General features: G+C 42.5%; 1 protein-coding gene across 2 annotated transcripts in view; it reads right to left on the bottom strand.

The window, feature by feature from the left end:
- The window catches only part of UTP18 (UTP18 small subunit processome component), a 53,356-nt gene that overhangs the window by 26,606 nt on the left and 12,409 nt on the right, over nucleotides 1–14,341 (bottom strand). For both annotated transcript variants that reach the window (XM_068263932.1, XM_068263933.1), the window contains exons 3-5: nucleotides 6,203–6,324; nucleotides 5,808–5,903; nucleotides 757–827 (exon numbers count right to left, since the gene is read on the bottom strand). In XM_068263932.1, coding sequence (XP_068120033.1) covers nucleotides 757–827; nucleotides 5,808–5,903; nucleotides 6,203–6,324 — 289 coding nt within the window. The remainder of the gene's footprint in view (nucleotides 1–756; nucleotides 828–5,807; nucleotides 5,904–6,202; nucleotides 6,325–14,341) is intronic.

Here is a 14,341-nt window from a genome sequence, read left to right as displayed (position 1 = left end):
ATCATTTGGACCTTCGACCGATGATAACCGGAAACCTGAGTGGAGATGGGGCTACACCTCCATAGCCACTGACTGGAATGCAAACTAACTTTGCAAGTAGTTTTTTTATCCTGTTCTATTACCATTCGTTTCTAAAATACTACACTTTGAGGCGCTTGGCTCCGCCTTTCCTTCTTTTTACTTAAAGTGAAACTAAACTCAGAATTTCCTGAAAAAAAGATTTAGCCACAACATGATCACCCTTATAGCCAAAACAAAAAAAGTCTGTTACAATTTATGGAAATAAAAAAACCCAAAAAACTTCGTTTCACTTTTGTAGGAAGCACTGAAAGGGTTAAGCCTCTTTTTGCTTCTCCTGGCGCTCCACTGCGTGCTGCATTTTTGTTAAAAGCGCTTTTCTAAGCGCTTTTCCAGAGCATTTTTTTCATTCACTCCCTGCCGCAAGTCAGGAAGTGAACTTTTTGACCTGGAAAAGAATAAAGACAATGTATTTATTCTTATTAATGCAAACGCAATCGCCGTACAAAGCAATTTTGTGAGCGCTTTTCCTATACCTTCCATTATGGCAAAAACGCTCCAAAAATGGTACAGGCACCGCTTTGCTGACCGCAAAGTGGACACAATGCGCTGATATGAACCTTCTCATAGAGATTCATTGCACAAGCGTTTTGCGGGCGATCTTGAAAACCGACTACGCTTAATAAAGGGTAAAAACGCCCTTAGTGTGAACAAGCCCTCATTGCATTCTGGTCTTACCTTCTTCAGAGCGTTTTTTCTTAGAGCCTCTTAATGCCCATGATGGGACTCCGCCCATTGCTTTCTGAAACCTAGAGAGATAAAAAACCAACACCATATAAGAGAAAGCCCTCTTACTTCAAATAGCGCAAGTTTTCAAATTTAAACTTTCTCAATCTGTCCCCTGTGAGATGTACTGGGTTTCTTTTCTCCTTCCTAAGTAAATACCATAGGCATGAATCAGGAATGGGCTGTGTGAGAGAATGTAGAAGATACAAACGATTGGGTCTCCACCTGGATTTATGCAATTATAGCTTGTTTTTTTTTGTAACACAGCCACTAAACAGCAGAGGCCTGCGTGCCGAAACGTTCTGCTGTTTAGTGGCTGTGGTACAAAAAAAAAACAACAAGCTATAATTGCATAAATCCAGGTGGAGACTCAGTCGTTTGTATCTTCTAAATTGGATTTGACACCTTGTGCTGGGATCCGGGTGTTGATAGGTTGACTCCCTGGTGATGAACAGGTTGGTGGTTTGAGCGATTGGGACAATAGTTTTGCTGCAGGTGAGAGAAAACATTCCTGAATCCGTTTCACCTCCTTCACATAGGGTGGCATGCCAGAAGAGTGCGATTGGCTCTTTCCTGAATCCGTTTCATTGGCATGAATGGCAGTAAGGAATTAGCTACAAAAAAGGCACAACCATAAGGATGCCTTGCTTTCGGTAGCTCTTATTAAAATGTCTTTGTCTGCACACTTCTTACAACTCCACTGAAGGCATTCTCAAACCTCAAGGCCAGTTTTACACCTTTTTTTTGCGTCACGGTGGAATGAGATGCACCTGCCGCAACCCAGAGCAGCGCAAAAGAATGACAAACATTTGACCATGTGGCAGAGTGCACTGACAGGGTTATATGCATAGCGCTACCCCCGCTTAGCGACATACTCCCTGCAGGAAGTATGTCACTGGGATTCCCGTAGGTCTGCGCATGCGCCGTGTGAAGCACTTCATTCTGTCATCTACACTGCGTGCGTCACCCACTTACATTACCCCAAGCACTGTGGGTTAAGAGCGGTGCTTGCGGTATTGCGCTGTTGCCTTTGTGTTGGCTCAGATACTTCCGGCGCACTGCAATAAGTGTGAAAGTCTCCGTAGACTATCAACACTTTTGCGGCCCCTAGAGGCAAAATAGGGTAACGAAACACAGGTTTGCTCTGCTAGAGTAAAAGGGGCCTGATGGTTCTTGCTCAAGCCGAGAAAATAGCATGTGTACAGTGAAAACACTCCATTTCACTTGCACTGTAATTTTATTCACTCCTGATGAAAGCGTTGAGCTGAAACATGTCGAGTCTGTTTTGTCAGTGCATTTATGTTTCCCCTACACTGGGGTCAATTCATAAAAGCATGTGCAGGAAAAAAAAAATCTTGTTGGGAAAATACCGCATTCGGTATTTTAGACTTGTGTGCGCTAATTCATAAAAATGTTTACAGTTGCGATAGAAGTGCAGGGATTTACCGAACTAAGCTGGCGGTAACATGAGAAGCTGAGTGGTTACATTTCTCCATGCAGAGATAGCATTACAATAAAAGAGGCATTCCCTTTAGATGTGCATTTTTTTATTATACTGTCTCTGCTTGCCCTGAATCTGTCTATTATGCTACGTACACACATGCGACAACGATCGTTCGTTAAGAACGACGAACGAACTTTTAATTGATGAAAGAACGACCTAAGTAAAGTTAGTTTTAAATTGTGTGTAAGGTTCTGATCGTTAGAACGAACGTTACATCGCGTAAAGCAACTATTGCGCTTGCGCATAAAAATGAGAAGTTTCATGGAGAAATAGCGAAATGCGCATGTCAAGCCTAGTACGAACGACCGTTTCCAACGATGTACTACTTTTGCAAACGATCGTCGTTGGTAAAAATCCGCCAAGCTAGATCGTTCGTTTTTAACGATCTAGCTCGTCCGTCGTTAGACTTAATGATCGTTGGTTGCTTTTTTTTTTAAACGATCGTAGTTTGAAACGATCAGGGAACGATCGTTTCAAACGACTATAGTCGCATGTGTGTACGCACCTTTAGGCTTTCTAAACAATCTATTTCATTGCCACAGCTTAGAAGAACGTCAAGAAATTTTACACATGCAGGCTTTCTGATGTGAAATAACATCTGAAAACAGGTAGCAAAGGGGTTAAAAAACACAGCCTGGGGTATTCAAGGAAGCCTTGTTTATTTGATCGCTCTGCTGCTGGCTTTTACACAGTCCCTTGCTCTTATTGCTCCCTGATCACATCTTCAAAGCAGGCGGTATTCTCTGTGTCATTACCGTCTACTCTAATCTTTATGAATTGACATTTAAGGCCCCTTTACATTTAATCAGTTGGTACGCGTTAGCACGTGTTTTTCCCATAGCAGTGCATTAGGAAGAAGATTTCAGTTAAAACACGTTAAAGAGACTCTGAAGTATCATTAAAATCAAGTTTTTATGTTAAAAATGTCTTTAACATGATTGCCCTAACTAAAACGCTGCATCCTCGCGGCTGAAATCTAACTAAATCCCCCCAAACTCCCGGGGCACACTGGGGGGAGCGCTTCCGCGAGAGACAGAGCTTTCAGCTGCAGTTCTGCCTCTCCACATGTCTATCAGCGCGTATCCCCGTCCCTGCATCTTCCTTCATTGGGAGGGGCGGGGGAGAGGCGGAGATACGCGCTGATAGACGCGCATGGAGGCAGAGCTGCAGCTGAAAGTTCTGCCTCTCACGGAAGCGCACAGGGCAACAAAATCCACGACCAAGAAAGTCGTTGATTTACCGAGAGGAGTTTGGAGCGATTTAGTTAGATTTCAGCCGCTGGGATGCAGCGTTTTAGTTAGGGACACTGGCCCTTTAAAGAACAAGCGACACCTATGCTAACCTAGAAATAAACACATATATAAGTAGATAAATACTACTTCTGCTTACATAACAGATGTATTGTGCTATCCACATAATGAATCCTGTGAATTTTATAAAGGAAAAGCAGAAAATCCTTTTCTAGGCAGTGGCCATCTTGCCAAGCTAATGCTGACATCATATCCTCCCTGACTCGTTTTCCCCCCTTCCTTCTCTTGCTCATTGTGTATTCATTAGCTGCCCTCCTCCCAGAGTCTTCAGACACTCCCACTGAGGGGTATGCTAACAACTGCACTGTCTGTTTTATTTACACATCCAATCACTGAGTCACCTCAGCCTTGCTTGTAAACACAAGTAATCAGAGGGTGTTTCTGATAAGCAGCTAGGCAGGGAAATAAATGGAAGAGGAGGATTATATTATAGATAAAAAGAACTCCCAGCATTCAACTCTTTTGCACGGTTTGGCACTACCGTATGGCCAGTGCTCCTAAAGTATGTGATAACTACAAACCATAACTGCAGAAAAAGTTTTGCATGTAGGATTAGCATCTTTATCACTTAAAGAGTAACTGTCAGGCTGCAGAAGCTAATTTAAACCTCTATTCTCCTGTGTTAAACAGTTTAGAAGGAAGTCCAAAAGCAATTAGTGAAGATAAAAATCTCAGTTACCTTTGATGTGTGCTTATCAGCAAGTCTGTTATTCTTAAGAAGATGCAAGCCGCATATTACTGCAAAGCATTCTGGGGCTCTCCCCTCGGCTGCTAATGAGACCTTACAGCAGCTTGTAATCGCGTAGCACTGATAAATCTCGGGCAGACTACACTGCAGGAGTCAGCTATTGTTCCTAGCCACATGGCTCATTAATATTCACTGCACACTGTGTTATTTAGTACAAGCTTATCTGTGATCAGGAAGCAGGCAGGACATGAAGACACATTTGACAGAAAAACATGGAGCCTGCCATGAGCTGTCAGGAGCATCTATCTCTGCATATACTATATACAAATTCTGTGAAATCCAAACGTGGACAGTGAAATGCATATGTAATGTAAGTACAGCCAATCTTTAGCTACTGATATATGTGTTTATTTTCTCTGAGACCTTATACCTAACAGCTCCTCTTTAATACACTCAGACCAGTTGCTGTTGAAATTTGATTTTTATGGTGACAATACCGCTTTAAAGAGAAACCGTGACCAAGAATTGAACTTCATCTCATAGCTGATACCCCCTTTTCACAAGAGAAATCTATTCCTTTTCACAAACTGATCATCGGGGGCTCTGTATGGCTGATATTGTGGTGAAATCCCTCCCACAGGAAACTCTGAGGACCGTGGTACTCCTGGCAGTTTCCTGTCTGTGAACCTTGTTGCATTGTGGGAAATAGCTGTCTACAGCTGTTTCCAACTGCCAAAAAAGCATGCAGCAGCTACATCACCTTCCAGCAGTAAAACTGTCCCCAAGTGATAAATGTCAGAATGTAAATCAGGGATTTAAAATATTTTACAATGGGCAAACACTGACTAAACCATTTATACATAATTATTGTAAAAATGAAGCACTTTTTTTATTACATTATTTTACCTGGAGTTCCTCTTTTAAAAAGGGGCCTTACTGACATGTGTTGGATGTGTTCACTGCACAAGTTGGTAATTTACCTCACTGCTCAGGAATTTCAACTTTGTATGCGGTAACTGCTTTTATGAATTGATAAGCGCTCGGTAAAGTCAGCTGTTTTCAGCATTTCCACATGTTTGTAAAGTGTGTGTGTATGGGATTGAAAAGCAGCATACACTCACACTAATCAGAGCGTGTTTGTGAGCCCGTATTATACTGGAGCTCTGTAGGTTTGTGTGCGTGAGACTATATCCCCACGCCATGTGCTCAATTCATCCCTAGTTTATTGTGAACACACACACACCAGTGCGTCTAATACTCGGGACACAGTATATGTTTTTACATGTGGCTGTTTAGACATATATATTTTGTTGCTCATTTTATTCGTATCAAACAAAAGTTACGGTTTAGTGCGTTTGGGGGCCTATCCCTTTCTTCAGGGAATACGTATTGTGTATGTGTACAGAGTCCTGATGCCCCTTGATGACCCAGGCAGAGATTCCACTTAACCTTCCAGAGTAGTGTGTAAGGAAAGAACTGGCTATACTGGACCAGCACCTACTCTTCTTGAAGCCTTGTGTGAAGTTTTTCTTTGTTAAGCATCTTCTCTGTTTTACTCTTCATGATATCCTTCCTGTAACGATGGGTCATCTCAATGCTGCAGGGATGAGAGAAGGAACATAAAGTCATAAACAATCTCTGGTATATCTTGTACATGCGGCACTTTCATAGAAAATTACCAGGTGTAGACACAGACAGTTTCCCCGCTGTCTCAAAGCTATATTATATATATATATATATATATATATATATATATATATATATATATATATATATATATATATATATATATATATATATATATATATATATATATATATATATATATATACACACACACACACACACACTTCAACTATTCAGACCACACATGTAAATAAAGAAATATTCGCAGACCTTTCGTCCACTTCATCATCTTCATCAACCCAAGCTGGCTTCTTGGCTGGTTTTGGGCTGCTCTCAGGCTGCTCATCCTCGGAGTCACTCTCCAGCAGATCTGCGCTGACATCTCCTCTGTGCTGCAATACACACAAAACGTTGTCTAACCATTCCTGTGTGATGTAAGGACCAGGTTCTCAAAGTGTGCTATGTGTACCTCAGGGGGTACTCAATGCTTGGTATAGTTATTTGGGTATATGGCCGGGGACTTCCCGTGATTCCCGAAGCAATTACGATTTGGTTCTGCATCCCTTCAATGAGATCACTCTGGGATCTCTCTAAAATGTTGCAACCTGATCACTGAGCATAAGCACTACAGTGGAGTCGCCTTCATAGGGTTCCACTGCCATAGCGCTTTGCTGGTCGCTGGTTCTCAGCCATTGCTACTAAGGTGCTGCTAGTGGGTCCCAGACATAACAAATTTAGAGTTTTCAAAAATGTCTGTTGCGCAATTACCGCAACCTGTGGTACATGGGTAATACAAGTATTACTATGGCAATGCTCTGTAGGATATTTGTTTAACATGCAGTACCATTGAAATGTTTGTGTTACCCACGTACCGCAGTTGCGATAATTGCGCAACGCACAGTATTCTGCTGCCAGTTGTACCACAAAAATAGCACCACAGGTTCATGGCTGGGACAACATTCACCTGTTTGTGTTGTGCACCACGTGGCCTTGCCCAGATGGGCGTGGCCACGGCAGTTATATCAGATGCTCGCGGCGACACTGACCCTGACTTTGCGATGCCCTGATGATACCGGGTCAACTGCAGTGAATCATGTTGGCATAACCACAGCTCACGCCATTCTGAAAAGCCACCAGTCACAACCTACCCGGGCTACTTCTCAACAACCAGCACTGGAACATATAAGCCATGGATCCATCACAGCCGGGGCGAAGGTTTCAGTATTGCTTCCATGACACCTGATACCAGCATCTACTGAACTCATTTGCAACGCAAGTATACTATATCAGTGTGCATGTCTGCATTGCTTATTAAGCTGTCATCTGCTTAGTCATTTAGCTTTGCTGCCCTGTGGACCAACAAGTGTGCCATCTGAGTGGACTGCATGACTTGTGGCTCTGTCATCATGTTGTGCATGCATGTCCTTAAATGCTTCTGCTGGCTGCTGCTTGCATGTATACTCATTAAAGGACCACTATCCAGAAAATTGTAAAATTTAAAATACATACAAATAAGAAGTACATTTCTTCCACGGTAAAATGAGCCATAAATTACATTCCTCCCATCTTGCTGTCACTTACAGTAGGTAGTAGAAATCTGACAGCCGGGCCGTCCAACAGGCGATGTCCTCAGGCGGCAGGTGTGTGTGTGTGTGTGTTGGGGGGGCGGCCATGGGGGGGCCATCGAGCTGAAGGGGGTATCAGCCGGGGTCGGGGGGGGGGGGATGTTGGGGGCAGCGGGTCCAGGTGTGTGGAGGAAGGGGGGGGGGGGGGGTTCGGCCTCCCCCCCCACACCTGGGTCCCCGGTTTGCGCTCCCTCTCCAGCTATTGGCTTAGTGTAGTAGGCAGCTATCGGGGAAGCAATGACTCACTTCCTTCTACGTTCCAGCCCTGTGTCCAGCGCTCATCACTTCCTGCAATGCAAAAGTAATTTACAGCTCATCTTACTCTGGAAGAAGTGTACTTCTTATTTGTATGGGTTTACATGTATTTTAATTTTTACAATTTTCGCAGTAGTGTTCCTTTAACACGTGTCCAGCATTGGTGAACGTATTATACTTTCTAGGTATAGGATCAGTACCTTAATAACCTAACTGGCTGTGGCAAATGACTTGTCTAGTGGTTGTGATTATCAGGCTGAATATTATAATGTGGCTGTTCACAGGAGTTGCATATTGTTTTTATAGTGATACCCTATGTTAGTTACCTGGTAACTTCATTTTTAGTAACCTCCAGGACAGGTCCACCATGAGACGACATAGGCTCCTCCCAGGAACAGGAAACGTCCAATTGAGTACTCTATAAATTTTATCAGACACCCTCACTCGCCAGTATAACACAAGAACTGTTCTTTAGGTAACACCAAGGGTGTCATTCATATTATTATCATTAATATAAACATATATATACATATATACACATACACCTACATACATATATATATATACACATACATACATACATACATACATACATATCCCTTAAGTAGGGTGGGTTACGGACCTGTCCTGGAGGTTACTAAAAATGAAGTTACCAGGTAACTAACATAGGGTTTTTCCAGTAACCTCCAGGACAGGTCCACCATGAGAAGATGGGCAAGAATCTTACCATTTAGGGTGGGTTAGCTGCCTGCAGAACTTTTCTTCCAAAGGATTGCTGTCTTGCAGACATCAGATTCACCCTGTAATGTCTTGAGAAGGTGCCAAGGCTTGACCACGTAGCTGCTCTACAGATTTCCTCCGGCGTAGCGCCCGCTCTGTAGGCCCATGACGTAGCTGTTGCCCTAGTAGAATGGGCTCTTACAACCCCTGATAAGTTTGACCCTGTCAACTTATAAGCCTCCTCTATACATAATCTTATCCACTTTGCTATTGTTCTTTTAGACATCTTCATGCCCTTAGAAGCCCCTATAGTATTTATAAATAAAGCTCTAGACCTTCTAATATCTGCTACTGCTTCTAAATAATTTATCAAACATCTTCTGACATCCAATGATGGTTCTGTATTATAAGAAGGTAACGTAATCTCCTGAGATCTGTGAAACCTCGTAGATACTTTCGGTATAAATTCTTCACATGTCTTCAGAATCACCTTATCATTGTAGATAGTGCAGAATGGTTCATCGCAACATAAAGCCTCCATCTCACTTACTCTTCTGGCTGACGTAATTGCTATTAAGAATATCGTTTTCATTGTTAATAACTTCAATGATATATCTGACAATGGTTCAAAGGGCTCTTTCTTCAACACCCCCAAGACTAAGGATAAATCCCAGGTAGGGATCTTCCTAACAATCAATGGTCTCTTCCTCTCTATAGATCTAAAAAATTGAATGATAAGAGGATCCTCTGCTAACTTAACATCTAGAAATGTTGACAATGCCGCCACTTGGACCTTCATAGTACTAAGGGCTAAGTTCTTCTCCATTCCATCCTGTAGAAACTCCAAAACCATAGGAATAGTATCACCTGAAAACCCTGACTGTTTCTGCCACATATTGAACGTCTTCCAATATTTTAGATATATCTTACGAGTTATATTCTTTCTACAATCTAATATTGTCGTAATTACTCTCTCTGAAAGACCCCTTTTTCTCAGAGGAGACCTCTCAGAAGCCAAGCGGACAGGTTTAGATTTGGAATGCAACCTGGGCCTCTTCTTGACTTCAAGATCACTGATTCCTTTTGTGGAATCCTCCATGGACCGTCCAATCTCATTTTTAGAAGTATTGGATACCAACTTCTTCTTGGCCAGTCTGGTGTTATCATGATCACCGTAGTCCTTGACTGTATCAACTTCTGTAACACCCGAGGTATTAACTGAATCGGAGGAAATGCATACGCCTTGTTGAATACCCATTTCTGGCTCAGTGCATCCACTGCCTCTGCCCCCTCTCTGGGATTTAGTGAATAAAATCTTTTGCATTTTGTGTTTTGTCTGTTCGCGAATAGGTCTATTTGAGGACGACCCCACTTCCTGACTAATACTCTGAATATCCTGTTTGATATCTCCAACTCTGTATTCGATAGTCTGTGTCTGCTTAGAAAATCCGCCATGTTGTTCAAAGATCCCTTTAGATGAATTGCTGATAACGATAGGAGATTCTCTTCTGCTAACATCAATATTTCCATCGAGAGCTCTAGAAGCTTTTTTGATCTCGTTCCTCCCTGACGATTTATGTATGCCACAGCTGTGGTATTGTCTGTCCTGATCTGAACATGCTGTCCCCTTAATAGATGTAATGACTGCATCAGAGATTCTTTTATTGCTCTTAGTTCCCTGTAATTTGAGGACTGGTTTCTTACTGTTCTTGTCCAAAGACCCTGAAGAATTCTTCCCTCTAAATGTGCACCCCATCCTAGTAGGCTTGCATCTGTAGTCACCACCTTCTGTGTGGGATAACTCCATAATCTTCCCTCTGTGAGGACCTTCTCTGTCAACCACCATTCTAGTGACTTTAGAACTAGTTCCGGTAACGTTAATGTCTTCTCTAGATCCTCCTGTTTCTTGCTCCAGTTCTCCATCATCCAGAACTGTAGGTTTCTCGTGTGCATTAGAGCCCACTGAACAGCTGGAGAAGTTGATGTTAGAAATCCTAATACCTTCATGATTTCTCTTATTGACATGGTTGGATCTGCCTTGCAATCTACTATAATTCTTTTTGTCTTTAATACTTTTTCTTCCGTCAGATAAAGTCTCTGTGTCTGTGAGTCTATCAAGACTCCTAGAAATTGTATTCTTGATGTTGGTTGAAGAACCGACTTGTCCCAGTTTATGATCCATCCCAGATTCTGTAACTGCTCTAGAACCGTCTCTGTGTGATCCTCTGCCTGTTTGTTCGACTCTGCCACAATCAGAAGGTCGTCCAGATAAGGGATAACTAGAATCCCCTTTGTGTGAAAGTCTTTTATTACCTCTCCCATTACTTTTGAAAATATTCGGGGAGCTGACGATATTCCAAACGGTAGGACCTTGAATTGAAAGTGCTGAACTAGTTTCTTTTTCTTTACCGCAAATCTTAGGAATTTCTGGGACGAGTCTCTTACTGGGATGTGCCAGTATGCATCCCTTAGGTCGATATTTGTCATTACACATCCTGGGGTCAGTAAGTTTCTTACAGAAAAAATCGATTCCATCCTGAATCTTAGATAAGATACAAAGGGATTTAAAGGCTTTAGATTGAGTATTAACCTGAACTTCCCCGTCGGTTTTCGAACCAGGAAAATCGTCGAGTAAAATCCTTTGTGTTCCTGACTCTTTGGGACAGGGACCACTACCTTTTCCTTCACCATATTCTCTATGCTGTTTACCAACGCGAATCTCCTTTCCTTGTCTCTTGGAAGAGGAGTCGCCACAAATCTTTTTCTTGGAAATGATTGAAACTGAATTTTGTATCCCTGTCTTACCAGATTGAGAATGAAATCGTTTTTCGTTATTTTTGACCATTGGGAATAATACTGCATTAGCCGACCCCCAACTCTTCCTTTGGCGTCACTTTTTTTCTTTATTGTCTGTGTTACGAAAAAGAAAATTCCTTTTCGCTCCTTCCTTATTAATGGCCCAGGGTTTCTTTCTCTGTTGAAACTTATCCCTATTATCCTGCCTGTTTCTCCTGAAAAATCTTTTGTTCTGAATAAATTTCTTTTTCTTCGGAAACCCTTTCTTCCTATCGGAAGTTCTCTCCAATATTTCATCTAGCTGGGCTCCGAACAGCAGTTCTCCATCAAAAGGTATATTACACACCCTAGCTTTGGAGGCCTGACTTCCATCCCAGTTTTTTATCCAGAGATTACGTCTGGCCGTATTAATTAATGCACTTGTTCTAGCATTTACTCTAATATTTTCTGCTGCAGCATCCGTAATATAATCTGTAGCCTTGGCTACAACCTCTAATGATTCTAAAATTTCTTTTTTAGATGCCCCCCTCTCAACATTTTCCTGAACCTTCTTTACCCAAAGGGCTAATACTCTTGAAACACAAGTCGTAGCTGCCGCAGGTCTAAAGTTAGCTCCAGCTGAAGACCAGGCCTTCTTTAAAGCAAATTCGACTCTCTTATCTTGTGGGTCCTTGAGGTATCCCAGATCCTCAAATGCTAACTCGTTGTCCTTATTCACTTGTGAGAAAGCTGCATCTAATCTGGGGCATCGATCCCATGTCTTTATATCCCCCTCTGAAAATGGAAATCTTTTAACAAACCCTTTGGACATGAATAATTTCCTATCCGGAAATTTCCATTGACTCATTATAGTATTCTTAGTGGATTTGTGAACAGGGAATGTCAGTGGTTCTGATGGCTCCATTCCCTGATATAATTTATCATGAATTGATATTTCTTCCGTCTTTTTGGGTTCTATTTTAAGAGTGTTATTAATAGCTAAAATGAGTTCATCCGTCTCATCCGCTGGAAATCTGAATCTAGAAACCTTCTTAAGATCCGACTGACTTTCCACACTCCTTACTGAGGATGCATCAGACTCATCATCATCTCCTTCATTATCCTCATCCTCTTCCATAGCTTCCTCTTCTGATGAAGAGATCACTCTTCTTTTATTTGATTTACTTTTATGTTTACCCGGTTGTTCTGGCTGTATCGGATCAGAACTATGCTCCGGTGCTGTACCAGCCGCTGTGCCAGCTGATGCTGTAACTACTTCCACTGCCGGATTCACAGCCTCTGATAGAGCTTCTTTCAAGGATTTAATTGTATCTGTCATCTCTTGTTTCATCACTGATCTAATTTCTTCCTGTAATGTGCCTGACTGTTCCTGAACTAACTTCACTAGGCAAGGTTGACAAAACTGTCTGGCATAATTATGGGCAAGCTTTGTGTCACAGAGCGGGCACCGCCTTCTTGGCCTTGAAGGGTCAGTAGCTTCTGTGCCCTACAATAAAACATATAAAAAAAAAACAGTGTCACCTAAAGTCCTCTACAGAAGAAGGACACCCAGGTGCATATACCTCTAATAGTGATAATACAGCCATCACCCAGACAAGGCATCCATGATTGTGTAGTTAGAATATGTACTAATTATACATAATAGATAAACTAAAAGATCTTCATCAATCTATTTAGTACTTCAAGACAGAATATACAATATTAATCTGTATATAACAACATCTGTAAAAATACCCCACGGCAGACTATAATATGCGAAATAGCAGAATCCATGTTTATAAAATAATTGCAATCCACTATAATCACGGATTTCAGACATCTGCCAGATACATAATAACTAATAATATGTCAATGAACAGACCTCAGAAAAGACGCTAAGCAGACAACCCGCGTATACTGCTATACTGATAGTGCTATGTATACATTCTGTATATAAACAGACCTCAGCATAGATGCGGCGTACTAGCGTATGGCTCATACCATAAAGGTCACCAAGCCTCCGCCAATCTCACCTTTCCCGGTTCCTGCTTAGCGTCCATCCCGCTCCGCTCTCCAAACGAAATGCCGAGCCATGCGGGTTTCCGGCGTCTCTTCACCCTCGCGACCGGAAGTGACGTCACGTAAGGGCGGAAGTCCAACGTCCGGGCGCCGCCATTGTGGGCAACATCCAGCCAACCCTCCGGAGGCTCAGGACCACTCACTCCGTCACTTCCGGCGCGACCAACGGCCTCCGCCACGCGGGGAGTCACAGACGCCGCATGCTGTGCCCGGATCCACCTCATCCAGGGTAGCCGAGACAGTCTCTGGAGGAGGTAAGAAGAAATCAGCTCCTCCAACCGGATCCAAACTCCTCTCCAGGCAGGTCCATCATACGCCGCCAACCCGGTCCCTGGCACACCTGGCCTGACAGACCGGCGAGCGACATAGAGCACTCTTGTTCCCTGGAACAGGAAACGTCAACTGGCGAGTGAGGGTGTCTGATAAAATTTATAGAGTACTCAATTGGACGTTTCCTGTTCCTGGGAGGAGCCTATGTCGTCTCATGGTGGACCTGTCCTGGAGGTTACTGGAAAAATTCTGTTATATGTTTTTGATTACAATTTTGTACATTTATAATATACGAATTTGGGTGCACTTTATTGTTGCCCCCACCCTTTCCACTTTTCAGCTATTGGGTGGCATGATATAGTGCAAATCATGAGTATTGTGGGAACATACCAGATTGAATAGCTTTTCCCTAAGGTTATTGAATTCATGGAAGAGGTTACAGGTTGCTTAAAGAGACTCTGTAACACATTTTTCAGCCTTAGTTCTTCTATCCTATAAGTTCCTATGCCTGTTCTAATCTGCTCTGGCTTACTGCAGTCTTTCCTAACTGCACTGTCTCTGTAATAAATCAATGTATCTTTCCTCTGTCCTGATTGTGTGGAATGTGCAGGGCTGCTTGTGATTGGTAAAAGCGATACAAACCCTCTGCAGGCCCCCTGCACACTGTGAATGGCTCACACACTAT

This window comes from Hyperolius riggenbachi, chromosome 12 (assembly GCF_040937935.1).
Source record: "Hyperolius riggenbachi isolate aHypRig1 chromosome 12, aHypRig1.pri, whole genome shotgun sequence".
Classification (NCBI taxonomy): domain Eukaryota; kingdom Metazoa; phylum Chordata; class Amphibia; order Anura; family Hyperoliidae; genus Hyperolius; species Hyperolius riggenbachi.
This window is presented reverse-complemented; position numbering and strand designations above follow the sequence as displayed.